The sequence below is a fragment of the Pelodiscus sinensis genome, chromosome 27 (genome assembly GCF_049634645.1).
Source record: "Pelodiscus sinensis isolate JC-2024 chromosome 27, ASM4963464v1, whole genome shotgun sequence".
In the NCBI taxonomy this organism is placed as follows: Eukaryota; Metazoa; Chordata; order Testudines; family Trionychidae; genus Pelodiscus; species Pelodiscus sinensis.
The window spans coordinates 2,141,853-2,167,183 of NC_134737.1; the positions used below are offsets into that span (position 1 = coordinate 2,141,853).

A 25,331-nucleotide genomic window follows, 5' to 3' on the forward strand; every position below is an offset into this window, starting at 1 on the left:
GGTCCTGTCGACTAACATGGTACAGCAGAAATTGGCCGTGTATACTTAGGCTGACGAATGCCAGTTACGTGGCATCAATACCACTTGAATGGCTCTTTCACAGGGTCGATGTGCTGCTAAGAGCTCTGTCAGGCTGTGTCACTCATAAGTTAACTAGCTTCTCTCCGGACGGAGCAGAGCCGCAGACCAGAGACAGGAAGAGGTGGGTGGATGGACATTAAGACCCAGGGATTTTCAGGTGCCCTACGCAGCTACATAGTCTGCGTCTGGGTGACGGCCCTATGTGAGTGGAGGGGGGGTAATATTTTTTTCTATCAACTTCCATTTTGGGCAATGTGGAAGTTTTAGCACCTTGGAGGAGATGTGGAGGCTAATGGATATAATCCGGGGTCTCCGCGGATTTGCAGGCCTCTAAGCATATGGACCATTGCTCTGTTCCGGTGGGACATGCCTGGCATATTGACCACCCTGGTGGCAAGTCCAGAACGATCATTTTGAGGGGTTGTGGTGGAAATCTCACTGGAAGACTGCACCATCTGCCAGCCTAAATGCTTTAAGCAGAGTGGGGAAGCAGGGCTTCTGTATTGCAGCCTGCACAGAACTCCTGCTCCCTGTCACATGTGTAGTAATGCACCAAGCAAAGAGCATTGGTTTCTGATATAGGTTTATAATGGATTTTATCTTAAAATAATAAAGCAGTATACACAACATACACATGACTTTCACAAAGAGCCACTGTTATATTAGTTTACTTTAAAACCTACCAGTCTCTTCACAGTCTCTTTGCTCTCTTTCTCTGTATAGAGCTCTCTCTATAATTTTTCCTCTAGCAGTTATTCAGATTTTGGTTGACAATTTGCAACTCCACCTGTCATCTTCACTGAGGAGCAGGAAGAAAAGTCCACTGACCAAAAGTTGCTCTTGTTCAGCTTATGTCTATAGTGCAGCCAGGCATTAACACGCTGGGTCTGTTTGAGTGAAACAGTGGGGACCGTCAGCCTTGCCTAGGGCTTTGTAGCCTCCTGTGTTGGGTCTTGCCAAAACACAAAGCAAAGAGCTTTCCGCAAGGGTTTCAGATTTTGCCGTAGATTGGTGATGGTTGTTTTGTGGCTTGTTTTGCTAGTGAAATTAAATGTATAGTAACAAAATTCTTTCTGGAGCCCGTGCAGGGATACTCAGTCAATCACGTTCCACTGAGCAGTCTCAAGTTCGTAAGGACTGCACTGACGTTTTGCAAGCCGACAACGGGCAGAGGATGCTTCACAGTGTAAGCAATGATTGCAAACTCCTAGGGAAGAGAATAACTTTGCGGAGCAAGTTGGCAGGGTCCACGGGATCTCCTGGGAAATGTAGTCCTGTCTTTAGTGCTTTGCAGAACGAATTAAATAAAAGCCATGCAGCTGAACTACAGCTCCCAGAATGCCAGGCCCACGGGGCCCAGGTCCTGCGTAAGTTTGTTTTGTCCCCTCTCGGGTTCCTTCCTCCTCAGGTCTGGTCTAACCACTCGGCCCGCTTCGGTGCTTTGCACGTGTGCACGTCCACGGTGTCCTCGCACTCCTTGCAGCGCACTGCGCAGCACCAGTGGAACTTGCACTCGCACTTGGTGACTCGCGTGACACGGGTGGTGTCATAGCCCCGGCCACAGCACATGACCTCGCAGCCGTCGGTCCCACGTGACAGCTTATTGCACACACGACCCGCTGTCCCCAGGGAACCTGTGGGGAGGAAGCCAGGGTCCATTACACTGTCTGGGAACGAAACCACCCCCTTGTGACCCTTGGTGTAGATCTCTGGGCACTGTCCCAGCCATTGCTACCACCAGCCAACACTGCTTTCTGCAACCAGCTACTGCCCATTAGATTGTCAGGCCTTTGGGCCAGGGCCTGCCTTCTTTCTTCTCTGTACCGCACCTCCCATGATGGGACCGGGTCAGGATTGGGGGGGCCACTAGCAATGTTCCCTCTAATTTTTCCCCCATCCGTGTGCAGAATAATTTTTTTTATGTGCACCAAGTGCAGATGTGCACCAGTAGACACATGCTACCAGTTGTGGGTGGCACCTGAATCTCTCCTGGGCGGGGGGGGGAGGGGGGAGAGGCTCAACTGCTCAGCTTACAGGGAACTATTAGGTCATACCGCCATGTAAGTTGGCGAGACTGAGTTTAAACACGTGCTATATTAGCCGTGCATGAACTGATAGTTTTCTGACTTCAGTAGGTTCTAAGATGCAAGGATTGTACTGGGCCTTGTGGTTCAACAGCAATAAGTTCGTGGCTATGTGGACCTAGTCCCAAAGGCCCTTCCATTCCTCCCATTTGCCGCTGGTGTCCGTGCCCTCTGCCGGCTATGGCCCTCCCCTGGGGCAGAGTTCCAGCGCCCGGTCTGTGTATGATGGGGTGCTCGAGGTGGAAGGGCTCGAAGGCAGAAACACCTCTGTGCCGCTGCTGCATAGAGGTGGGGCGAGCGGCTCATTGAAATGTGGGCGCCATTTCTTCATTGCTAGTGTTGCTCCCACACACACGGCCCGGGGCGCTGGGCCCGTTGTCATGGAAACCGAGGGCAGCCTTTGGCCTGGCGAGCGGCGCCATCACACACCAGGCCGGTGCTTTCTCTACAGTGGCCCCAGGCCCGTGCGGGGCAGCGCCTGGCCACGCTGACTCCAAAGCCTGTGGCAGCAGCGCGCGCTCATCCTGCGTGGCTGCGTGCCGGCCCAGTGTGCCAAGAAAGGCCCAGGGGTCAGAGAGAAACAACTGCCGTGCAAATCTATCCGGGCCCAATTTCTGCCCCTCGCTCCAATCTCGATCAAAGACCCCCTGCTTGCAGCGGGCCCCGTGTGTGAACAGCCCTGCCGGGGAGGGCGGCAGGCTGCCGGGAAAGGCACTGAGAAGTCTGACAGGAGTTTCCCGGGGTGAGGAAGGCAAACACCCGTGGGCTGGCTGCCCCCGGGCTGCTGGGACACCTCGCTGATAGTATCTTGGCTGCGAGCAGCCACCAGCCCTGGCTTGGTACCGAGTGACACACACAGCAGTCAGCAGGTGTGCAGGTGGATGGGGGTGCCCAGAGAGGGGCTTCTGCCTCCTTCCCAGCAGCTGCCTGGCAGCTACCATTCACCATTTTTTCACACCTTGATGTGTGTTCGCTTGGGCGGCTACACGATCCACACCAGACTGGGCTGATGTCTCACTGAAGCCCTGCCCTGTTGCCTGAGTCACCTCTGATTTCCCAGACACACCCGCCCTCTTCCGGTCCTCCCAGCTACCTACAGCAGCTCCCAGAGCAGCGCCCCGGTGTCCCAGACTATCCCACTGGCTACAGTCACACTGTCACAACCACAGACTTTTCTGGCTGGGGAGATGCTGTTTGGTTTTTCAGTTTAAGGGTTTTTTCCCCCATCTCATGAGACATTGCCCATAAGGGGATGTGTTGCAACTCTCGCTGGGTTTGTGAGGCCTTCCCGGGGGGAGGGAAGGGAACAGAGATGGCTCTGGAACCTGGATCAGCAGAGAACGCATAGCGGGGACGTTACCCGACGTTCTACCTTAGTTACCCGATGTTCTACCTTCGTTACCCGATGTTCTACCTTGCTGCTTCTGTCCCAGCCCCAGCCGCAGGAGTTCAACCCTCGCTTTTTGCTAGGCTGCTCTCTCTACCTATGCAAGCTGAATATGCAGCAGTAACCTGCCGGGAGGCTGTAGCTGGGTAGGTCCCACCATACTAGAGTGGCAAGGTGGGGAAGGTAATATCATTACTGGACCAAATTCTACTGGGAAGAGAGATAAGCTGCTGGGAGGGAAAGCTCTGAGGGGCTTCAGAAGTGGTTCCAATAACGGGCCATCTTAGCCCCCTTGTCTCTCTCAGTGGCAAGCAGGTTAGATAGCCCTGCACTGCCTGAATTGGACAATTAGGCTGAGCGCTAATAGCCCTGGGAGAGGGGGCTGTGGGAGTCCCTCCGTGGGGTAGCAGGAGGAGGCCTGAGAGGGGATGAGAGGTTGTGCTAGATTCCCCAACGGCTCGTGGGACGGAGTCTTACCTGCCGACTTGTCCATCACGCAGTAATCAGGAGAGTTCTCAAAGTACACCAGGTCTGTTTTGGTGGGTTTCCTGAAGTTCTTGTTGGCCACGGTGAAGCCGGTGCCGTCCTGGTTCATTGTCACCTGGATGGCCCCGTTGTATTTCTTCCGAAGGTAGTCGCCAGTTCTCCGAAAATCAGACAGGGCCAGCCAGCACGTCCTGAGGGTGCAGGAGCCGCTGACTCCGTGGCATTTGCACTCCAGCTGCAGGAATCGCTTGACAGCCTGTCAGAGAGAAGTGGCCATGAGGGAACGGTAAGGCTGAGCCAGCACATTGCACTGAGGTGGGTCAGGTGCCAGCCACAGAAGCTCAGCCTGCCCGTTTCTTGCCCCTGGGGGGGTGGGGGTAGCTAATGGGTAGAGGCGGGGAGTTCTGTGAGCCAAAGGGACGCTCTGGAAAATCGCAAATGATTTTGTGCAACCCCCGATGAGTCCTTGCTGCTCAGCTCCCTGGGGTGACAGAAGAAGGCCACAAATCTCTCACCCCTTGCAACAGCTCTGACACCAAAAGGCCACAGGCGTGGATTATAAACAGGACACGCCTCAGTTGAAAGCAGGTCTGTGTTACTGCTAGTTGTTTTGACCTGGGGCCCTTTAAACTGGAGTGGGGGTGGGAGGAGCGATGAGATGAATTGAGAGAAGGAAGCTTTCAGCCTCAGGCCATTTATAAAACTGAACTCGTGCCCTGGAGAAAGGTTAGGGGTTGGGGCCTGTCCAGATAGGGGTGCCCTTTCACAGACTCACACCTGACTTCAGTGCTAATTGGGTGTGACGGTGTATGCTATTAATGTTCCCCCCTTGGACAAGACTATGATAGTGGTACAAAGTATGCCCTGTGAAACATCATAATCTGCTGAACATTATCCTGTAAAACGTGTGTTGACCATGTATATATTATTACAAGTTTTTACTGTATAACATTGCTGTAACATGTTCCAGATTCAGAAAGACAGACCCAAACCAGTTCTACAAAGGCACTCGGGCACACCCACACAAGCATCGACAAATTCATGTGGGGGTATCACTTAGTCAAGTGAACATTCTCCAGCAACGGGAAGGCGTGAATGAGAAATCTACATTTCATCACAGGGACAGTCAAACATTCACATCCACAAGAGACTATTTGTCCCCTCAAAGAGGGGAGACTGGTATAAGAATGAGAGACAGCAGCCTCAGATCACCTCTCTCTCCCTCCGTCTTCCCTCACAGCCGCTGCAATGCTGCAAAGACAAAGCAAGCAAGGTGGTCCTCGCTGGCCGGCTTTTCAGAATACTGTAAATGTATGGCGAGACAAAACCTTGCGCTTTTAAGTTCACTTAGCTTGTTCAGTTAGGGAGTAGCTGGTGGTTTATTCATTTCTTCTGTGGCCAACCCTGACTTTGATGCATCATCCTTTGTAACCACTTACAATTTATCTTTTTGTAGTTAATAAAATTATGTTCTTGTTCAGTCTGAACCAGTATGTGATTAAAGTGTGTGGGAAACTCCATCTGGGGTCACAAGCCTGGTGCCTGTCCTTGTCCCCTGAAGAAATGAGGCATGTTTTAGGACCCCACATTTCTCAGCAGTGTGCTGAGAGCGCAAGACACACATTTCTGGGGAGGGGCGGGCATGAGGCTGTAACCAGGATTCTGCTGGGGTTCTTCGGCAGTGCAGTTCATGTGTGGCTCACTAGTAGCCCTCAGTTCTGTGCTGATGGGCACAGGCAAGCTGGGGACAGGTTAGGCTCTGTCCAGAAGGGGATGCCACTTCCCAGACCCAGGCCTGTCTTCAGCGCTAATGGAGTGTGATGGTCTATACTCTTACCTTCCCCACTTGGACAAGACTATGATAAATATTACAAAGTATGCCTTGGGAGAAATTGTTTGAAACATCATAAGCTGCTGAACATTATTGTCCTGTAAAATGTGGGTCAGCCATGTATTTACAATTACAAATTTCTACTCTGTAATGTTGCTGTAACACGTTCCAGAGTCAGAAAGGCAGATCCAAACCAGTTCTCCAAAGGCACACCCACGCAGTGACATGCTGGAGGCTGTGTGTACGTGGGCTAGGAGTGGCTGCTCACCAGGCAAGCAGTGGGAAAGGAGCACTGATGAGACACAGCTCATCAGCAGTCCAGAGTGCACCCTGGGGAATGTCACATGGGGATCTGCCTTCCTTGAGGCCAGTGAGGCTACAGGGAGGGCTGCAGTCCCTGGAGGCCCACAGGATCCATCTGCTCCGCAGGTTGATGCTTTGGGCTGCAGGGAGCTGGTGCTCGCTGCTCCTCCATGTTCCCAGCAGGGCCGGTAGGAGCCTGAGCTTTGCTGCAGAGAAGAGCGTGGAGGCCTGTACTGGGCTGCTGTGAGAGATGCCCAGTTAACCGGGGGTCCTGTGGGGCTGCACTTTGGGGGCTGAATGTGCTGTTCCCAGCCTCCTTTCCCCCGTACAAACTAGCACTGCTGTGCGCATGCAGCTGGGGCAGGGGTACAGCCAGGCCAGGGCATTCTGGCCAATGGGGCTGGCGTGGGCTGCAACAGGGAGGAGATGCCGCAGCGAGGCAGGAAATCCGCTTTCCTGACAGGCCCCAGCGGCCGACCGGGGCTGCTGCCAGGGGTCTGGGACAGCTGCTGCGCAGGGAGAACAGGGCTGCCCGACCGGCCAGGGGTCTCCAGCCTGGAAGGGTGAGAGCTGCTGTGCCCACAGCTTGGTAACAGCCCGGCAGCCGGGTGCCCCGCCGGTTCGGAATCCAAACGGCAAGCTGCTCCAGGCGGGCGGCATGTGCCCTCTGCAAGGGGGGGGGTCTCGCCAGGCTGGGCTTGCAGGGCTGGGGCATGGCCCCCGGGACTCACCGTCCTCCCGCAACGGTTGTTGTGCAGGTTCATCAGCGCCCGGGCGTCCTTCACCTTCTTCTCCTTGGCGTCCACAAAGGCCTTGGCGAACTTGATCCCGTAGTGGATGTTGTCGCTGCAGCCGCCCCAGTCGAACTCCCCTCGCTCGTCCCTGGAGCGGCCGCGCTTGAGGGGGTCGCAGCCGCAGGCTTTCAGCTCCCCCTGGCTGCAGGCCCGGGTGATGGCGTACACCACCCCGGCCGAGGAGATGGCGTAGACGAAAGCCGCCTCCCTGCTGCCTGCCGGGGGGAGCAAGGGGCGGGGAGTGAGTGTGTGCACCAGGCCCCCCTCAGAGCAGGACGCGGGCAGGGACCTCAGAGACACCCCCAGATACAAAGCAGAGCTGTGCTCAGCCCGGCCCCTCCAGCAGGGCGCCGCGGCACTTGCCTCCTCGGTCTGCGCCCCCTTCTCCGCGCTCTGAGCCCCGGGGCATCGAAGCGCCCAACGCCACGGGCTGGGAGCAGGCCCAGCGCCAACGGAACCAGGCTGAACCGTGCTGGGGCTGGGCGCTGCTTGGCCTCCGTCTTCCCACCGCAGAAAGCAGCCCCCCTCTGTGTGCCTCAGGGCTGGCTCTGGCTCTAGGGCCTGCTAGGGCGGCACCTGGCTTGTGACCCCAAACGGCGTGAGCGGGGGGCAAGCTGGCCCTGCGTGGCCTGTTACCCACCATGCACGGCATGCGCCAGGGTGCGGGTCACGCAGCACCTGGGTGGGGTCATAGAACCAGAGAATCCTAGGGCTGGAAGAGACCTCAGGAGCCATCCAGTCCAGCCCCCTGCCCAAGGCAGGACCAATCCCAACTCAATCAACCCAGCCAGGGCTTTGTCAAGCCAAGACTTAAACACCTCTAGGGATGGAGATTCCACCAGCTCCCTAGGGAACCCATCCCAGTGCTTCCCACCTCCTAGGGAAATGGGAGGTGGGGGGGAATTGTCGACTGCACTGAGAGCGACCGGCAGCCTGGCAGTGCTGGCCTTTGTCACCTGTCCCGCCTTAATGCTTCGGCCTGCACAGCCCTCCGTGTGGGAAGAGCCCACGCCCAACAGCTGCCAAGCTGTGCGCCCAGCCCCCCAGGGTCACCACCTTTGGCTGGACGAATTCCTGGAGGAATCACCCCTGATGAATTGCTAATGAAAGAGTAACCTCTAACTCCTGGGGGGGGGGAACCCTCCAGCCTCCCACACTGCCCGGGTGCCCGCACATCACATGCCTGCCCACCCCCTGCCTGGCTGGGGTCTCTGAGCCTTGGTTATTAGGACAGTTCACTGGGGCCCTGCTGTCCCTTTCATTTGTGGCCTCCACCTGCTGCCTCGTGTCATGCTCCTGGCAATCCGGAGGGGCAGGGGCTGCCTTTTAGTCCAGCGCCCGGCGCAAAGGTCCCCCACTGTCTTATTGGGGCCTCTAGCACAGCGATGACCAGCCCAAGCTAGTGAGGGGGCCAGAGGAGCGGCCTCCTTCATCTTCACGATTGTCCTCACCGAGGTGCTGTCCCGGGGCGCGTTCGCTCACTGTGCGTGTGGCCCTAGACCATGCGGGCGGTGCTGGCGGGCCCGTAGCAGCGCTGGGATTGGCTGCTGAGGAGCGCCCGGCTCTCCCGGTCAGCGCTGTGTGCAATCAGCACGCGCCTCCCTGCACGTGGCCTGGCTCTATGTGCGTGGCACTTCAGTAACACTGCTAGGGAAACCCCCCTGCGTGGATGGAAACCCTGCACGTGGGCAACAGCAAACCAGATATTTGGGGGGCCACACACAGAGCCCCGATGGGCGGCAGGTTGCCCACTGCTGCTCTAGCTGCTACTGCAGAACAAATAACCATCAAGTGTCGCTGCTCCAAGGGATTCTGCAAGCTGGCTACTGTGCTGGGCTGGCCGCTCGCTGGGCTCTGCGGGCCCAAAGACCCTGTCCTGACTGGTCTGTCTGGAGAACCCAAAGCGGCTCAGTGTGTGTGCATGCCCATGTGAGAGTTGTGTGCCCATGCGTGAGAGAGAACTGGCCCACGAAGCTGGGCAGCTATGCTGCATAGTGGGGTTTGAGCCTCGTTTCTCCTGCGGGGGGAGACCCTGGCTATCCAGGGGGAGCACTCGCACCTGACTGCTCACGGCTCCTTTGCCGGACGGTCCCCCAGAGACCCTGGGCCCCAGAAGCAGCGCACCTGGCTCAGAGAGAGGGATGCAGGGAGTGCCCGGGGGTGCCAGGGAGAGGTGAGTGGCTCTGCTTAGGGCCCGGTTGAAATGTGCTTGCAGTGGAGCTGCCCCGGGGAGGCCAGAGTCTAAGTACGCAGAGCGGAGAGCAAAGCAGAGAGCAATCCAGCCCAGAGCTCCCCCCGGCAGGCCCTTCAGCTCACCAAGCCGGGCCCAGGGAGCTCGAAGAGGAACCCAGGGGCATGATCCAGCCCCCGAGAGCGACACCCCAGCCAGCGAGACTAGGCAGAGCCCAGGGGCGACCGGTGGGAAGGGAGCTGCCCCAGAGAGACAGACAGAGCAAGGGCTGGGTCCTGCTGGAGAGGGGCAAAGCCTGAGAGCAGAGCGTGGGGAGAGGGCGGTGTATGACTGCACGGGGTGATGGCAGAGTCAGGTTTATGCCCTGCCGTTGGGGTAGTTTCCAGGCACTCCTGCCCTGGCTGCAGAGCTTGGCCTTCCGTAGGACACGGGCAAGAGAGAGAGAGTCCACCCTCCGGCTGAGTTCCCAGCCCCTCACCCCTCCCTTGGCCCCTCCACTGCCTCTCCCGCCCATTGCTGCCCCAGCCTGAGCAGAGGAGCCCAGCCCTCAGGCTGGGACAGCAGCCGGCTTCTTCTCCAGCCTCCGGCGCAGCAAAGCGCTCGCAGTCTCAGCCTGCGAATGGCCCGGCTGCTGCCGCAGGGCTCCCTGGTAGTTTATGACTCTGGCTGGAGGTTACATTGTCAAAGCAGCTGCAAATCAAAGCCAGGCAACGGCGCACCTAGCTGTTCCAAGGCAGAGCTCTTGGGGCCCCTGGCCAGGGCTGGGGGGCCTGGCACCGAAGCCAAGAGCTCTGCAGTCGGCTCTCTAGCCCGGCAAACACGGGCGTGGGGGCAGACGCGGGGTCACAGCCTCTCTGCTGGCAGCCTGTGACCCAAAGTGCCTGGCTTCCTGCGGCCTCGAGAGCAGAGTCCCCGTTCCAGCCCTGCCCAGAGAGGCCCCTGCACTGTGGAACCCCTCGCCGACCAGCGGGAAGCTGCCTGGAGCCCAGCCCCAGCTGCTGATGACACGCGACAAGCAGGCAGAGGCGTGGTGCCCCAGGCAGGAGTCCTGTCCTGCGGGCAGTGGGCAGTGGTGGCCAGGAAAGAGCAAATGCCCCATGCCCCGTGAACTGGCATGGCAGGCTGTGCACCCAGCCTGGTGTTACCCAGAGAGCTGCAGCCGGAACACAGCCTCCCGGCTCCGGCAAGCCCTGCTCCCTGGTGCTATGCAGCTGGGAGGAGCGCAGAGGGGGACAGGGCTGTCCACTGCTGCCCGCTGTCGAGGTGGGACATCTCAGAGCGTGGGTGTCTCCACTACCCTCCAGGGAAGGGCACCACATGTCTCTCTTCTGCCCCCCCAGCGCTCAGCATGTGGAGTAGCCCCGGGGGGACGGGGAGTCGGCGGAGGCGAGTCCAGGCGTCACGGGTCTGCTTCCTGCGCGTCTGGCTGAGCGGGGAGGGAGGCCCAAAGTCCCTGGCCTTTATCGTATCCAGGGAGCAGGGGGGCTTTAAGCCACGGGTTGCATCTGATTGTGGGGGCCCATAACTCCCACGGGTCTAACCCTGCCCCCGCCCTGGTCTCTGCAGGGACTGGGTGTCTCTGACCCAGCAGCCAGTGTGCTGCACACAGGAGCCAGGGAAGTTCCCCGACCCATCTCTCTTGCAGGCTGCAGCTGTCAATGCTCCCTCTGCCTCCTTGCGCCCTGCCAGCTTCCCCGCACTGGGATCTTTCTGGGTCTGACGAGCTCCCTCCTCCGCATGCCCGTCTCCCCAGGCCACCCTACCTCCCAGCCAGCCCCTCTGCCTCCTACCCAACACCCTCCACAGGCATCCTCAGGGGTGAGGGAAACACCTTCCCAGCTGCTCTCGGCCTCCACACCCGGCCGGGCACTGAATGTGACCCAGTGTATGGGGAGAGGGGAGAGTGTATGTGTGTGTGTGTGGGGGGGGGGAGACAGGCAGGGTAGAACAGGGCAGGACCATGTGTCCTTGTGGCATATCAGTCTGGCTCCAGCCTCATCCACATGTGAATTAGAAACACCCCCTCCCGAAAACACTGGTTGTCACACACCCCTGTGAAGGGGTGAACATTTAGTAGACCAAGAAGTGGGGAAAAGAGATCTGATTGGTTGGATGGGCTGTCAGTCACTCAGAGAAACAGCGATGGGACAGCCCTCCCTTGCAAAGCATTCTGGGTAAGGAAGCCCTCTATAAAAGCTGGCAAATGGCAAGTGTTTGCTCCCTAGAGCGGCTGGAGGAAGTGTCACGTTGGGGAGCTGGCCTCTGCGCAAGTGATGTTAAAGGTATTCATTGCTGTTACGGGCGGTTGTTTAAAACAAGGCTTGGTATTGCTTAAGCGTTTATGAGCTGGCTGCTCTGTTGGGCAGTTTTATGGCTTCACTCTTCCCATCCCCCTCTGCATCTTCCTCCTTGTTCCTCCGAGCAGCTGGGTGCCACTCTGCCGTTCTGTCTGGCAAGCACTTCCCTCTGCTCCCAGGAGATGCCTGCATCTTGCAGGTGCCAGCCTGTGTCCCCCGCAGGCTGGGAGCTCCTGCCCTAAGGAAATGGGGCTTGGGGGGGCCCCTGAACGTGCCCTGCCTGGGGGGTGGAGGGCTTTGTGATGCGCTCAGCGTGGCGCAGATGATTGTCCTTCTTGTGGCTGTAAGCGCTATGGTATCTGCTCTGGCTGGGGGGTCTCTGTGCCAAGCAGGCTCCCACTAGTTGCCCACTGCAGGAGCGCCAGGTATTCACTCCTGTGCCTTGGTTCTGCACATCCCGTGGCGTGGGGGGCTTTCTGTGACGCCCCAGCTCCTGCAGCTGTGGCACTGGGTGAGGCTCTGAATTGTGTGTTAAAGAAGAAAGTTTCTAGCACTCCAGGGGGCAGAGACGAGCCTGAGACGCGGGCCCCTGCAGGCTCATGGGCCTGGTGGCCAACAGCCCAGCCCATGCTATATTTAATACTGGGCTTTTAAAGCAGTCTCCTGACCTGGGAAAGCCCAGAGCGGCTGTGCTACCTGCAGTCAGGGACAGGAGACCAGGCGCCCTGGGTCTGTCTAGTTGCCCTCCTTTCTCCTGTGGGCAAGGGAGACTGCCTTCCCCAAACATGTCTCCATGCCCATGCCTCCAGGGGCCAGGAAGGACTGGGCGGGGCCCAGCTTCATGGGAGGGGGGGGGCCCTCAGGTGGACAGGGAACCTACAGCCTGCTCCTCTCCGGGGCCCAGATCTGTGATTGTCCTGGGTCCCCGTGCTCTCCGGCTTGGCTTCCCTGCCACATAAGGCGACGGTTCCCATGCGAGCAGCTGACTCCTGGCCGGCCCCGCTCTCCAAATATTTATAGATCCCATTACTGTTTACAGACACGCTCCTTCCCCAGAGGTGTCTCCTTGCCCTGCCCCCTCTTGTCCCAGCGCTGGCTGGGCTCCCGTTGCCGCTGGATTAACTGAGTGAAGAGCCATGCTTCCAAGAAAGTAACCCAGCCTAACACGCATGGCAGCCTGGCCACAGCACAACTGAAGAGGTTCCTAAGTGGTTCTTGAGTGCCGGTGTAACACCGACAGGGGGAACCGAACCGGGGAACTCTGGAGCTCAGTGCAGGAGTGTCTGCAGCGTGTGCTAAAAGCCAGCTGGCTCCCAGCTCAGGCTGTAGGGCAGACTCCTTCTCTCGCTCATTGTAAGTGGTCTCAGTGCCCCTACATGATTTAGGAGCCATTAAAAAGGGGAGAGAATAAGATGGAGAATATCTTATTGCCTCTCTATAAATCCTTGGTACGCCCACATCTTAGATACTGTGTGCAGATGTGGGCGCCTCATCTCAAAAAAGATATATTGGCATTGGAAAAGGTTCAGAAAACGGCAACAAAAGTGATGAGGGGTTTGGAATGGGTCCCATAGGAAGAGAGATTTAAAAGACTTAGACTTTTCAGCTGAGCAAAGAGGAGATTAAGGGGGAATATGAGAGAGGTCTATAAAATCATGACTGGTGTGGAAAAGTGAATAAGGAAAAGTTATTTACATATTCCCACAATATAAGAACGGAGGGTAATCAAATGAAATGAATAGGCAGCAGGTTTTAAAAAAACAAAAGGAAGCTTTTCTTCACTGAGTGCACAGTCAACCTGTGGAACTCCTTGCCAGAGGATGTGGTGGAGGCTAGGACTTTAACAGGATTCAGAAGAGATTCATGGAGGTTAGGTCCTTCAATGGCTATTAGCCTGGATGGGTAGGAATGGCGTTTCTCTAAGTGGGAGACAAGGGAGGGATCACATGAGGATTACCTGTTATGTTCCCTCCCTCTGGGGCATCTGGCATTGGACACTGTCAGCAGACAGGACACTGGGTTAGATGGACCTTGGGTCTGACCCAGTCTGGCAGGACTTATGTTCAGTGCCCCTCCCCCAGCAGGTGGGGTTACACCGGCACCACAGAGCTGCTGCTTTTACCAGAGTGCCTGGCGATGGACAGGGGCTGGCTATGTGGGCTGGGGAGTCCCTGAGCTCTAATATTTCAAGGGGATGTGGGGCTCTGGGTGTAGCTGAGCTCTGGGAGTGAGAGGAGGTGTAATGCACTGGGGAGGAGGCTCTGGCTGAGTAACCCATGGGCACAGGGCATGTCTGCTGCACTCCAGAAGGAGGTTAATACGCCTCAGTTTGTTGGAACCGTACTGCAGCTGGGCCTGGCCCAGTGAGCTACTGTCCCTACCACGCAGCCCGGGCTGAGCCTGCTGGAATGTGGCTGGCAGGGCCAGCCTGGTGCTGGGCCCTAAGCGTCTCCTTGGAAATGGAGCACACACCCTCAGGAGCCCTGGGACTGGCCCCAAGTCCCCAGGGCGTGGATGGTGGAGCCAGGAATGAGCCCAGCCCCGGCTCGGCTGGGCCTGGTGCACTAGTGTGCTATGGCAGGCCCTAGACATCGCACTGGTGCGAGAGAGGGGCTGTGAAGCCACTGGGACACCCCCTTGGCACAGGGCCGATGAGATAGCCCCTCCCCATCTGTTTCCAAGGGTGATGGGGCATCAGGGCTGTGGAAAGATGGTTTTTCTGCATTTGGGGGTCTTAGCTGCTGGGCTGCTCCCTCCGGGCCATAGAAGCCGAGTCTAAGTTAGAGCTGCCCTGGGGCTGCTCTGACTTACACTGGTGGATGCAAAGGTGCGTTGAAAGCCCCCTGCCTCTCTGCCTGTGGGTGGAAATGGCAGTCAGGTCATTGGCTTCCTGGGTTGCTGCATCCCTGCTGTGCCAGGCAGCAGCCCGACTTCCTAGGTGAGTCCTCTAGCTCGACCTCCTTCCCCTGCTCCAGTTGGGCAGAAATCAAAGGTAGAAGGAGCATCCATGTCAGATCCTCCAGCCAACGCTCTCCTTCCCTCTGGGTTCTCCACTCCCAGCCGTTAGGTACTTGGTAACTCAGAGGTGAGAACTTAACTGCAGAGCTCATAGATCCAGGGGGAGGGACCAGCTAGTTTTCTTTCCCTTCCAGGTGTGTCTCACTATCTTCACAGACTGTAGCTAACCCTCTTCTCTTCAGTGCTCCTTTCCTCAGTGAAACACAACCCCCCCGACCATCCCCCTGTGTCTGGGTTTCTTGGACACCATATGAAGTGTGGAGCCAGCTAGTCGATCCATCAAAATTTAGTTTGGGAGAAACCCCCAATCTGGTTCTTGATGGAGAGCTACAAACTCATTTCCGCCACAATTTTTAAATATGCTCTTGGGTTCCTATTGGGGCAAAAGCCCCAGGGAAAGGGGGTGTGGAGGAAACAGCTATTGGAAATGTCCCACCAAAATTAATTGGCATTTTTCAATCCACTCCCACCCGCAGACCAGTGCGAGTTAGAGTAAGGCAGTAATTGCCCGGCAGGGGCTGGGAAAGGCAAGCACTTACTTCGGAGCATGACTCGCCCGAAGACCGTGTGGTCTCTATCCAGAGTGCTGCAATTCCAGCGGTGGTGCCGGAACTGGTGCTGACATTCCCGGATCCACTCCTTGGCTCCCTCCCCGACGGACTGCATGATATCAGGATACCTCTGGCAGAGTTGCCGTTGCTTGTTGACTAATCCAGGGATGTTGTCGCAGATCACCCTTGCCCCCAGAGCCCCGATGTACCTGTGGGGGGAGAGAAGGCAGAGGAATCAGCCCAGTGCACCCGCTTTGTGTTCAGGGAGTGGGGGCCCATGGGGAAGAGCAGGGGCAATGGGGGGTTCTGACTCCTGGGTTCTATTCTAGACTTTGGGAGGGGAATGAGGTTGGGTGTGCTAAATACCAGGAATCTGGACCAAGGTTCCCTGTAAGTGGGCGCTTGTGCAGCCGCTCAGGGGAAATTCAAATGCCACCCAGCTGATTATCAGAGTGCCCACAGCAAGATTTTTTTTCTGTGGGTGGTGCATGTGGCCTCAGTGCACATAAAATGTATTCCGCACATGACAGGAACAAATCTGCACAACTTTGGAAGAGTTGAGGGAATGTTGGTCTGGACTCAGCAGGCGAGAGGGGTTCGCTGGCAAGCAGGGTGGAGTGGAACTGGGAGCTGGTCTTCTAGGTTCTGTTCCTAGCACGGCCATTCACTCGGTATGATCTCACTCCCACCACATTAAGCTTGGGTGCTCCCACGCCTCTTGTGCCAAGCCTTGGATTGCATCACTGCAGCGCAGGCATGCTAGCTGCACCAGCCTTGCTTGCCTTCGGCGTGCCACCAGCCATTGTGGGAGGGACAGTACTGCCCCCTGCTGGCGGAGTTGATAGTCACTGACTGCTTTGGGAGAAGATTGGTTGGGGGCTAAGCAGTGCTCCCTGTAAACCGAGTGCTTGGGCAGCTGCCCAGGAGAGTCAAATGCCAACCAGTTGATTAGCAGAACGCCTGCAGCATGTGTTCCTTCTGGTGGTGCGCATCTTGGTGCACAGACCAAAATTTATTCTGCACATAGATGGAAAAAATGAGGGAACACTGGGGCTAAGCCCTGGGTTCCCCTTGAGCCGCATGGCGCAAAGTAACCGTAACCAGAGGGATGGGGGGGAGGAATGTGTCTGCACCAAGGTGGGGATGTGAGTGCACAGGTGGGATTCTCCCCCATTTCACACCTCTGTTGCACACTCACCTGCCTGCTTTTGAAGGGCTAATTCCCGCCCTGTAAAGGTGGAGCACTCTATGCAGAAGGGGTTCAGTCCTGATTGCTGACAGTGAGAGCTTCCTGCTGGGGCAGGAAAACCGCCTACAAGGGTGTGTTGCTGGCCAGCAGACTCTTCTGCTTTGGAGGCAGCCTGCACTCCCTGAACTTCATGGGGCAACCTGGAGCAGCCGGCTTGGATTGACCTAAACTCCCAGGGCTGGGATGAAGCCAGATTGACAGGGTGTAGGGGACCAGTGCTGAGTCATCGGGGGCTTTGTCTAACCAAATAACCCTGAGGTGCACCAAGCCCAGAAGTGGGGCAGGGGGAAGAAGGGGAGTTGTGCTTTGCCTGAATTACAGCTAGGGAGTGAAGGAAACTGTGGAGCCGGTCCCCGTTCTGAGATATGCCAAACAAGTGTGGGAGGAAGGCAGTTTTCAAAAGTGAGTTGTGCGCTTTCAGCTCAGGTCTCAGAGGAGGAGCCATGTTAGTCTGTAACTGAAAACAGCGAGCAGTCCCGGGGCACCTTAGAGACGAACAGATTTATTAGATCATGAGCTTTCCTGGGTGTTTCACTTCATCAGATGAGTTGGAGTGGGAATTAGAGTCCAGGGTGTATATATAACAGCAAAAGAAGTTACCTGTCAAGTGTAGGACCAGTGTTAATGAAGCTAATTAAGTCAGGCTGGAGGTATCTCACTCACAGCAGTGGATGTGGAAATGTGAATATCAAAGGTGGGGAAATTGCTTTTGTAGTGCGTTAGCCAGTGAATGTCTTTGTTCAAGCTCAAGTTGATAGTGTTGAACTTGTAAATGAACTCCCGTTGTGTTGTCTCCCTCTAATCGGTGATCCAATTCTTTTGCAATATTTCAGGTGAAGGGATAGGTTACTGGGGTAGCAGCTGATGGGGCCGCCCCGTCTGTTTCCTGTGGCATGAACCCAGCTCCGTGGATGGCAGCAGGATTTGATAAAAAGGCTCTTTCCAGCTCAGAGCAGTGGGGTGAACTCATGAACCTGCAAGGCCGGCACCTGATTATTACCATGAGTTCGCTTCTCCTCTGCAGCCCGTTGGGAGCTAAAGGAGGAGCAGGCTCTTCTGTGCTAGGTGCTGTACAGACCAGCTAGGAAGGTGACAGTCCCTGCCCCGGGGCTCGTGACCAGCTGGACTGATGGGAAGCTGGATGAAACACACAGCAGTGGGCCAGGAGACGACATCAGAAGCAACTGAGTTCAGGGGTCCCAGCTGGCCACACAATAGGGTAGAAGCCCTGCAGTGTATCTTGGGGGGGATCGGACCCTGGGTTCTAGAGACCCTGATTTTTGCCCCATTCTGTCACACACTAAGGGAGGGTGGGGGAGACGAGTGCTCAGTATTCAGACAATCTCTGCCCCCTGTTTGCTTGCACATTGGAGACGCATCCCAGAAACCAGCAGAAACCTGTCGGTAAAGACCAAAAATGCATGAGAATTGCTTGGCTTGCGCCGACCCCAGGTCCATCTAGCCCAGTGTCTGCCAGGACCAGCTGCCTCAGAGGAAGGGGCAAGAGCCATCATTAGCACTGATGGGGGACCTGTCCTGGGGGAATGCCCCCCATTAGCTCGAAGCGGGCAGCTGGCCCAAAGGAGGGAGTGTCTCTCCTTCCAACACACTTGGCCTTTAAACCCTTTCGGCTGCAGTTCTGGATGTTCCCTATCGGCTGCAGGCATGTCTGTCACGCTGGCATGCTGTGTCCTGGGGCAGGGTGCTCCTGCCAGCCCCTACCCCTGCATCCAGCGAGAGGAACGGGGGTGGTGGAGGAAGGACAGGGAGTGTACAGTTCTCTGCCCCAGTCTGCTTGCTCTTCCCGAGGCGCCTTGCGCAGAAATCCAGGCAGTGTGGGGGGAGTTCTCTGGCCTCCCCCTTCGGAGCCAGGCTCCTCTGCCGACTCCAAAGCCGCACCGACACTGGAGCAGGGGCAGAGTTTTCCAAATCCACCCGAAAGCCCTGCCTAGGTCCCCTGCTGGAAAGCAGCTGGGATGGGTTTTGCCGCACCACTGAGCTTAACTGCCGGCTGGAAGAGGGGGCTGGGGAGTGGCGGGGTGGGGGTGTCAGACTTGTCAAGCCCCTAGCCTGGAAATAAGCCCTTCCCTCCTATACCAATAAGAGCAACCAATGTGGTTCCTATTTCACTGCCTCGCTGGCTGGGTTGTGTGTCCCTCCGAGCGCTTGTGGCCTCGGAAAGTCCTGTCCCTATGGAGAGGGAGGAGAGGCTTCCCTGCCCCCACCTTTTAAAAATATTTTGATGAAAGGCTGGCTGATGCTCAGGGTCATCTCGGGCTGGTGCTGTGGAGAATACACCCAGCTCCCCATGGCTTTGCAAGCTGGGGCTGGGCTGGGCTGGCCGAGGCGCAGGATTCTCACAAGCCTGCTCATCAACCTTTCATCAGGCAGCAGCAGCGCCGTGGAGGTGGGGGGAAGCCAGCAGAGCCAAAAGCAGCTCAAGGGAGCGCTCCGAGGGGGTGGAGGCCAGTCGCCTCTCCCTTGTGCTTTGCTCCAAAGGGGCGGGGGTGTCTGGCTGCAAGGGGTCAGAGGAAGCGGGGGTTCCTCTCCCACCTTCCTTCACCCAGGGAGAGCACTGCTGGAAACTCAGAGCTGCCCTGCTCAGGCTGAGACCTGCAGGCTGGCCTGCTGTTGCTGACGGACCTTTAAGGCAGTTCTGTGCACTGTGGGCCGTGCAGCAGCCGTGCTCAGCGTGGAGAGCTGCTCCCCGTGGGCTGAGAGGAGGGCAGTGTGACCCGGAGAGCTGGGGGCCAAACGGCCCTCTTGGACCTGGGAGGCTCTTCTGGCAGACGGGATCGGCGTGGCCTGCGGGGGCTCTGAGCTGAGGATACCTGTAGCCCCAAGAGATGGGGAAGGATGGAGAGGTCAGGCCCCATGTCTCCATCTAACCCCCTATAGCACCAGGACTGATCATAGCTGAGGTCAGGGCTGGAGCCTCGGGAGGGAGACGGGGAGGTTGGGCGCAGCGATCTGAGAACATTGGTCCGTTTCCATGACGATGGGAAGGGGTGCCGGGAGCGGCAAGGACCTGGCCATCGCTGTAGGGCTCTGGTGTATGTCCCTGGGCCTTGTTCTTGCCCCTGAGGTCTCCAGCTTGGTGCCAGCTGCCAAACGGGACAAGCATCGGGGTTGCTGGCTCTGAGGAGGATGCCGGGTGCTGCCAATGGAGATGTCTGGCTCATGGCAACGGGCGAACTTATCCCCCACAGGAAGCGTCGGTCATGTCGGATCCTCTGAGCGAGATAAACACCAGGCAGGCACTCCTTTTTTCCATGCCGTGAGCTAATGATTTCTGCGCACTCCACCCAGCTGCCAAGCAGCCTGATCACAGCAAATATTATTGGGAGAGAAAGTGGGATGAGAGAACAGAGGAGGGTCACCGATTCCTTTGTCTTTCCATGATGCACCTTGCCAGCTTATCTGGCTCCCAGGGCTCCATCTCCATGCAACGTGAGAGCTCTTTGCAGCTGTCTGCAGTCTGGGAGAAATGCAGTGGGTTGATTTTTCTTCAGCCTTTGTGGCTTGATTCTTTGTTGTCTTCCACCTCCTGGTCACTCAGGCCTGGGTTGGCTTGTCCACAGACTTTGCACAACCAAGAAGGGAAGACGTTTGGGTTTTGATGCACCTAATTTGCCCTGGTGTCAGTGGCTACACAGTGCGGGAGCACTGGAGAATCAAAAGCTGTGTTCCAATGGCACCATGGGAAATCTTGTGTGTTTGGAAGTTTTTAATTCATTTCAGAAGGGAAATTCTTCAGGCTTCCCCAGGGAATAAAATTCCAGGGGAATTAATTGTTCTGGGTGGATCAAAGTACTTCAGGCAGAGCAGTCCAAGATGTTTGTGCCAGTCATGACTTGGAGTATTCAAAAAAGGAACCAAGTCACTTTGAAACTGAAGAGTGAAGCCACCTTTCAGCTCTGCTCTGTTTGCTAAAGAGAAGCGTAGTCAAAACGGACTCATTTTGCTTTTGGTAAATCTGCATTTTATGGACCCTTGGGGGGGGGGGAGACCCTAGAAACAAGCCACCAGCCCTACATGTGGTTGCCATTTGGCAGCCACGGAGTTGAGCAGGGAAAGGAGAACTGCTCCTGGCAAGTGGAGATGGCCAAGACAGGCTCTTCTGGGCATTGGCATGTTTACACGGGGAACGAAGTGGGGGACAAGCAGCGGGCCAAGGAACAGGGCAACAGGTCCTTGCTGGCTGGTGTCTGCCGCCAGGTGGTGGAAAGATGTCATTCAGGTCAACAAAGCTGTGTCTGAGGCAACGAGGAGCAATGGAGAGGTGCATGGGGCAGGCTGCTTGTGAAGGGTCAGCCATGAGCGAGGCTGAGGTGTTCCTTGCCCCCGTGGACAGAGCCAGGGACCAGTGGCAAGCTGTGGGAAGGAGAGGTGCCAAGGAAGAGAGGTTACTGCAGCTGCTGAGTACTGGGGAGCGAGGAGGCTTGCAGGAAGCCAGGTGTGAAGTGGGGTGAGCCAGCGGGGAGCTGTGCAGGTGGAGTGAGGAATTTGCAAGGGTGCCTGTCTGCAAAATGGGCATAAGGACAGTGCTGCTGACTGGGGCAGGCAGTGAGGTCTTCTGGGGGTAGAGAGGGGAAACGGGGCAAGCTTGACTAGGTTATTCCTGCCAGTGTCTATTCTATCCCCAGGGACACATGGTTCCCCCCACACTTGCAGGCACTAACCTTGGGGTGTGGCTTCCCCCGAGTTTTCCTATGTCAGATGCATACTTAAGTCTGACTCCAGTAGACGTGGAGTGTTAACATGCTCATAAAACCTCATGGCCCCTCTAGTGGCTGGCCTGCCTGAGGGTCAGAGTCTGACTGCTGACAGCTGGAGGAGTTCCACATGGAGGTGGATGTGCTGGGGTGCAGCCCCTGGGCATGGCTTAGCTACTGTCTGTCCCGAATGCTGCTTTTCAGAGGACACAGGAGATATGGGAGCAGTGGGCTGAGCCTCCCAGGTGTAACCCATGCTCAGCACTGGCTGCTGCCTGGGGAGGGCTCAGCGCCCCAGGAGGATCATGGTTACTCTTCCTTTCAGGAGCAATTGGACGCGGCCACTGGCTGAGTATGGCTGGAGAGCGGAGCTGCTTGGAGGGCTGGAGAAGTCAAGGAGGTGAAGTGGTTCTGGCCTCGTGCAGCTGCTCTTTCCCATGGGGGAATCTGTCCCGCGAGCAGATCTCACTAGGCCGCTGATGTGGCCGCTTCTGAGTGCGGGCTCCCCGAGGCGGAGGCCGAACAGAAGAGAACTGTCACATGCTGGCGTCCGGCTCGCTTTCCCGTTAGGGGAATCTGCTGACTTCCACCCTTATAAACAAGGAGAACCCTAAATTGCTTCTAAGATAAACACACAAACTGGAGGCAGCCGTATCTGTTTACTCAACAGCGAGTTTCCTTTTAACCCCCTCCCCGCGGGCGCTCGTGTGCTGTGCACACTCCAGTTCTCCAAAAATTCCTGCTGGCGCGCCTCGGGTTCTCCAGTGGCCCCAGGTCAGGTGATCCCAGAGCTTGGAATCCTGCGTCCCGTCCCCTCCCTCTGGCTGCTCTGGCTGTGAAATGAGGTGCTTAGGGCTTCCTCACTGCTTCTCCTGAGGTGGCATTGTCCATTCCCCTGTGTATTCGGGGGGGAGTCCGGTGTTGCACAGTGGAACAAGGCTGTGTCTGGGTCCATGCTGTGGAGACTCCCAGGGCTACAGTATGCGTGGTGTAGAGGCAGCCTATGCAGAGGGAGAGGCACCTCCCTGCAGCAAGTGAGTTACAAGGAGGGTAGCATTCCTCTGGATTTAGCGGTGTCTACACTGGGAGATGGATCCATGGCAGTGAGAGGTGTTGATTGTTCTGCACCTCTGGCTGATGCAGTTGTTAGCCCAACTCATGAGTATAGACCAAGCCCCTCGTGTCTGGGGACCCTGGCCTTAGTTCCTACTCCATCTGCATGTGAAGGGGAATCTTGGATCTCTTGCAGCTTTTCAGCACCCAGATAATAGGAGGCTGGGAAGGAATACCGCAGAGCTAAGAGCTCTTGCAAACCTCAGCCCTCAGAGCGCATGGTGCATTTCTTTCACCTTCCCTGGTCTAACCAGCACAGCAGCAGGGGTGTGTCAGAGACCCCTCCTACCAGTGTAAGATGTTCCCTGGCGCATGCCTCTCCCTTTGCAGAGGATGAGAGCAAGGTGACGGGTTATGCAGTGTGATGCTTTGTTGGAAGGTTTTGGGGCATAATGGTAAATAGAAAGTCCTGACAGCCCTGTAGAAGCTCCGTCCATTGCTGCCTGTCCGCCTAGCAGTGCTTCCTGCTGTAAGACAATAGTTTTGTCCTTCAAAACTTCCGCTTTTCTGGCCCCCTGCTGGAAATACCTGGGCTCCTTTGGCAATTGCGTATGTATACAGCCATGTTTATGGGAGACACTGCTAGTTTTAAAGCAAAAATATTTCCTCTCCCTAGTGTGGCCTGGGGATTGAATAACACCATTGACACTGGCTGCTCCTCCGGAATATCAGAGATTCTCCTTCTCTACCACAGGCCACATGCTGTGCGCATGCGGGGAGACTGTCCAGGCCTCCCCAGAACTGACCTCGCAATAGTCAAGGTCGTTCCTCGGGGGTCTGCTAGTGAGCTGATGGCGCTCAGAGCTGGGGTTGTGCGCACCTCTTACTGGCTTTGGAATATACACAGTCCGATGCTTAGCCCTGCAGGAAAGAGGGGATGTCCAATTGAAACACTTTGTGGGACTGTTGCTGTCTTTGATATTTCGGATGGGCGAAAGTTGAAACGAATCAGTTTGGCTCTTATTTTATTTTGCTAATGTCAGTGTTTTGGACAGGCATTTAGATGATGGTCATTTTAATATTAGGGGTCTTACATAATGATTTGATATGACTCAAGTGAAGTGGGCTGTGCCCACGGAAGATCATGATACCATGTATAGTTTTTAGTCTCTAAGGTGTCCAGGACTACTCCTTGCTTTTAAAGTCTCAGACTAACACACTCCCCATCTGAGACTTCGAAGTGAAACATGTTTACCCCAGATGTTTGAACTTTTGTCATTGTTTCCAAATCAAGGTGCATTTGGAATTTTTCACAGTAAATGTCAAAACTTGGACTCTGTTCTGAACAAATACAAATGTAGATCAGTTTGGATTGGCCATGGGCAGGTAATTCCATTTTCCCAGCAGGGTTACTGCATTTAGGTTTCTCCCATTTGAAGGAAAGATGCTGCTTTTGAACTGGTTTAACTTGGTTTAAATGCTTTAAAAGTGGTGCCCAATCTTTAAACTGAATTAAGGGTGTTCACGTGGATTTACACTGTTAAAACTAAGCTGCCTTCTAAACCCATCTTCAATTGCCCGATGCACCTCTGACTACAGGCAAAGCCTGCAACAGGGCTATCCGCTCCCAGGCTGCCTGCTCCAGCTTGTAAAGAGCCGCGGCAGGAGGTGCTAGCTGCACTTCTCATAGTACAGAGAGGTCATCGCTGTAAACTGATGCCAGGATATTTGCTCTTCCTGCAGCTTGTCACCCCAAAGGCCCGCAGAACAGCCTGCGGGCGATCCACTGCCCCCCAACTGAACCCTGCCCTGCTGTGTGCACTGTACGAGCAGAGGGGCTATTTTGACCAAGAAAAGCAGAGTAAAACTTGCAGAACAGCCTTGCCGGTGCGGCTCCGAAGCCTGCTGAAGTCTGTAAGGACTTTTGCTGGACCCTTGGAGCAGGTTTAGAGCAAACAGGGCTTGAAGGTCTGCTCTGAGCGGCAGATGCCTTCACACAAGTCTCTGGCACCCCGTTTTCCCATGCCCCCTTCAGACAGAGTGCGTCCACACGGCAGCGTTCGCCGGCTCGGAGCTCGATGAGGCTTTTTTCAAAAAGCAGCCAAGCCATTGGCTTGGCCCATGCGTCAGGCATGCCTCCCTCCTCTGGCTGCTGGATGCCCATAATATTTTGCACTGCCGCCTATTATTACTCCGGCTCGCAGGCTGGCATCACTGGGAAGAAATGCTGAGCATGTCACCCCTCCACAGCCAAGCATGCGGTGCCCTTGGGGCCTCTTCTGCTGAGTGTCCCTCAGCCGCACATGGCTTGGGAGCCCAGGGTGGCTGTCTTAGCTGCTGGGCGAATGGCTCAGCTCTGGATTCTGCTCTGGAGCGGGTAGCACAGTGCTGTCTCTGGCAAGGGGCAGGTGAAGTTTGGTCCCATTTCTTGTGGTGGGAGGAAGACGGGACCCCACGACACAGCACCCAAGGACGGCAAAGTAGGCCAGCAAACTCCTTAAGTGACGGGTAGAGCCGGAAGGAGGGTGGGAAGCGCTGGGCTGGGTTCCCTAGGAGGGGGTGGAATCCCCATCCCGAGAGGTTTTTAAGTCCTGGCTTGACCAAGCCCTGGCTGGGCTGATTGAGTTGGGGTTGGTCCTGCCTTGGGCAGGGGGCTGGACTTGGTCTGTCAGCCCTTGGATTCTATGAAGCCTCCAAGATCCTGACAGCTGTGGGGCCAACTTCTGGATCTTGCCCTCCTTCTCTGCCCGTTCTCCAATCCTGGCAGTGTTACGGGGGGGGGGGGGGAGGGACGTTCTGCCCCCGGGGGGAAGTGTGAGCGCCCACTGGAGTGAAGGGCTCTGGACCCACCTTAGAGGGCACTGTGTGCCTCACAGAATCAGGCCATAGGAAGTGGGCTGGCTGTGAACTCAATACTTACAGTGGCCTCCCCATCTGCCACTGAACGTTGCTGTGGGTGCTGCTGGCCTCGGCTGGGAGAGCTCTGCGGGGGTGGAGGGGAAACCTCTGCATCTCCTCTGCCTTTCCAGCCCCCTGGGGAACCCTCCGTAGCTCGCGGGTGCTCTGACAGCCAGGGCTCCCCGTTCTGCAGCCATTGAATGCAAGCAGAAGCCGGAAGGAGTCCCAGGATAAGCAGCATGCTCAACACAGCGGCATTTGTGAGAGCTAGCGGATACTCCCTTCCTTCCGGCTGTCCCTGTGGGTCCCATTGTCAGCCTGCTACAGGCTCTGGCAGTCGCAGGGAATCCTAGATTTGGAGGGGCCAAACCTTCTGTCCCTTGAATGTGGGAC

General features: G+C 56.5%; 1 protein-coding gene across 1 annotated transcript in view; it reads right to left on the minus strand.

The window, feature by feature from the left end:
* Positions 1–660: 660 nt before the first annotated feature.
* Positions 661–25,331, minus strand: part of WNT2B (Wnt family member 2B) — a 34,852-nt gene continuing 10,181 nt past the window's right edge. Inside the window, exons 2-5 of the mRNA XM_075910078.1 lie at positions 15,012–15,232; positions 6,904–7,181; positions 4,030–4,294; positions 661–1,715 (exon numbers count right to left, since the gene is read on the minus strand). Coding sequence (XP_075766193.1) covers positions 1,486–1,715; positions 4,030–4,294; positions 6,904–7,181; positions 15,012–15,232 — 994 coding nt within the window. The 3' untranslated portion in view covers positions 661–1,485. The remainder of the gene's footprint in view (positions 1,716–4,029; positions 4,295–6,903; positions 7,182–15,011; positions 15,233–25,331) is intronic.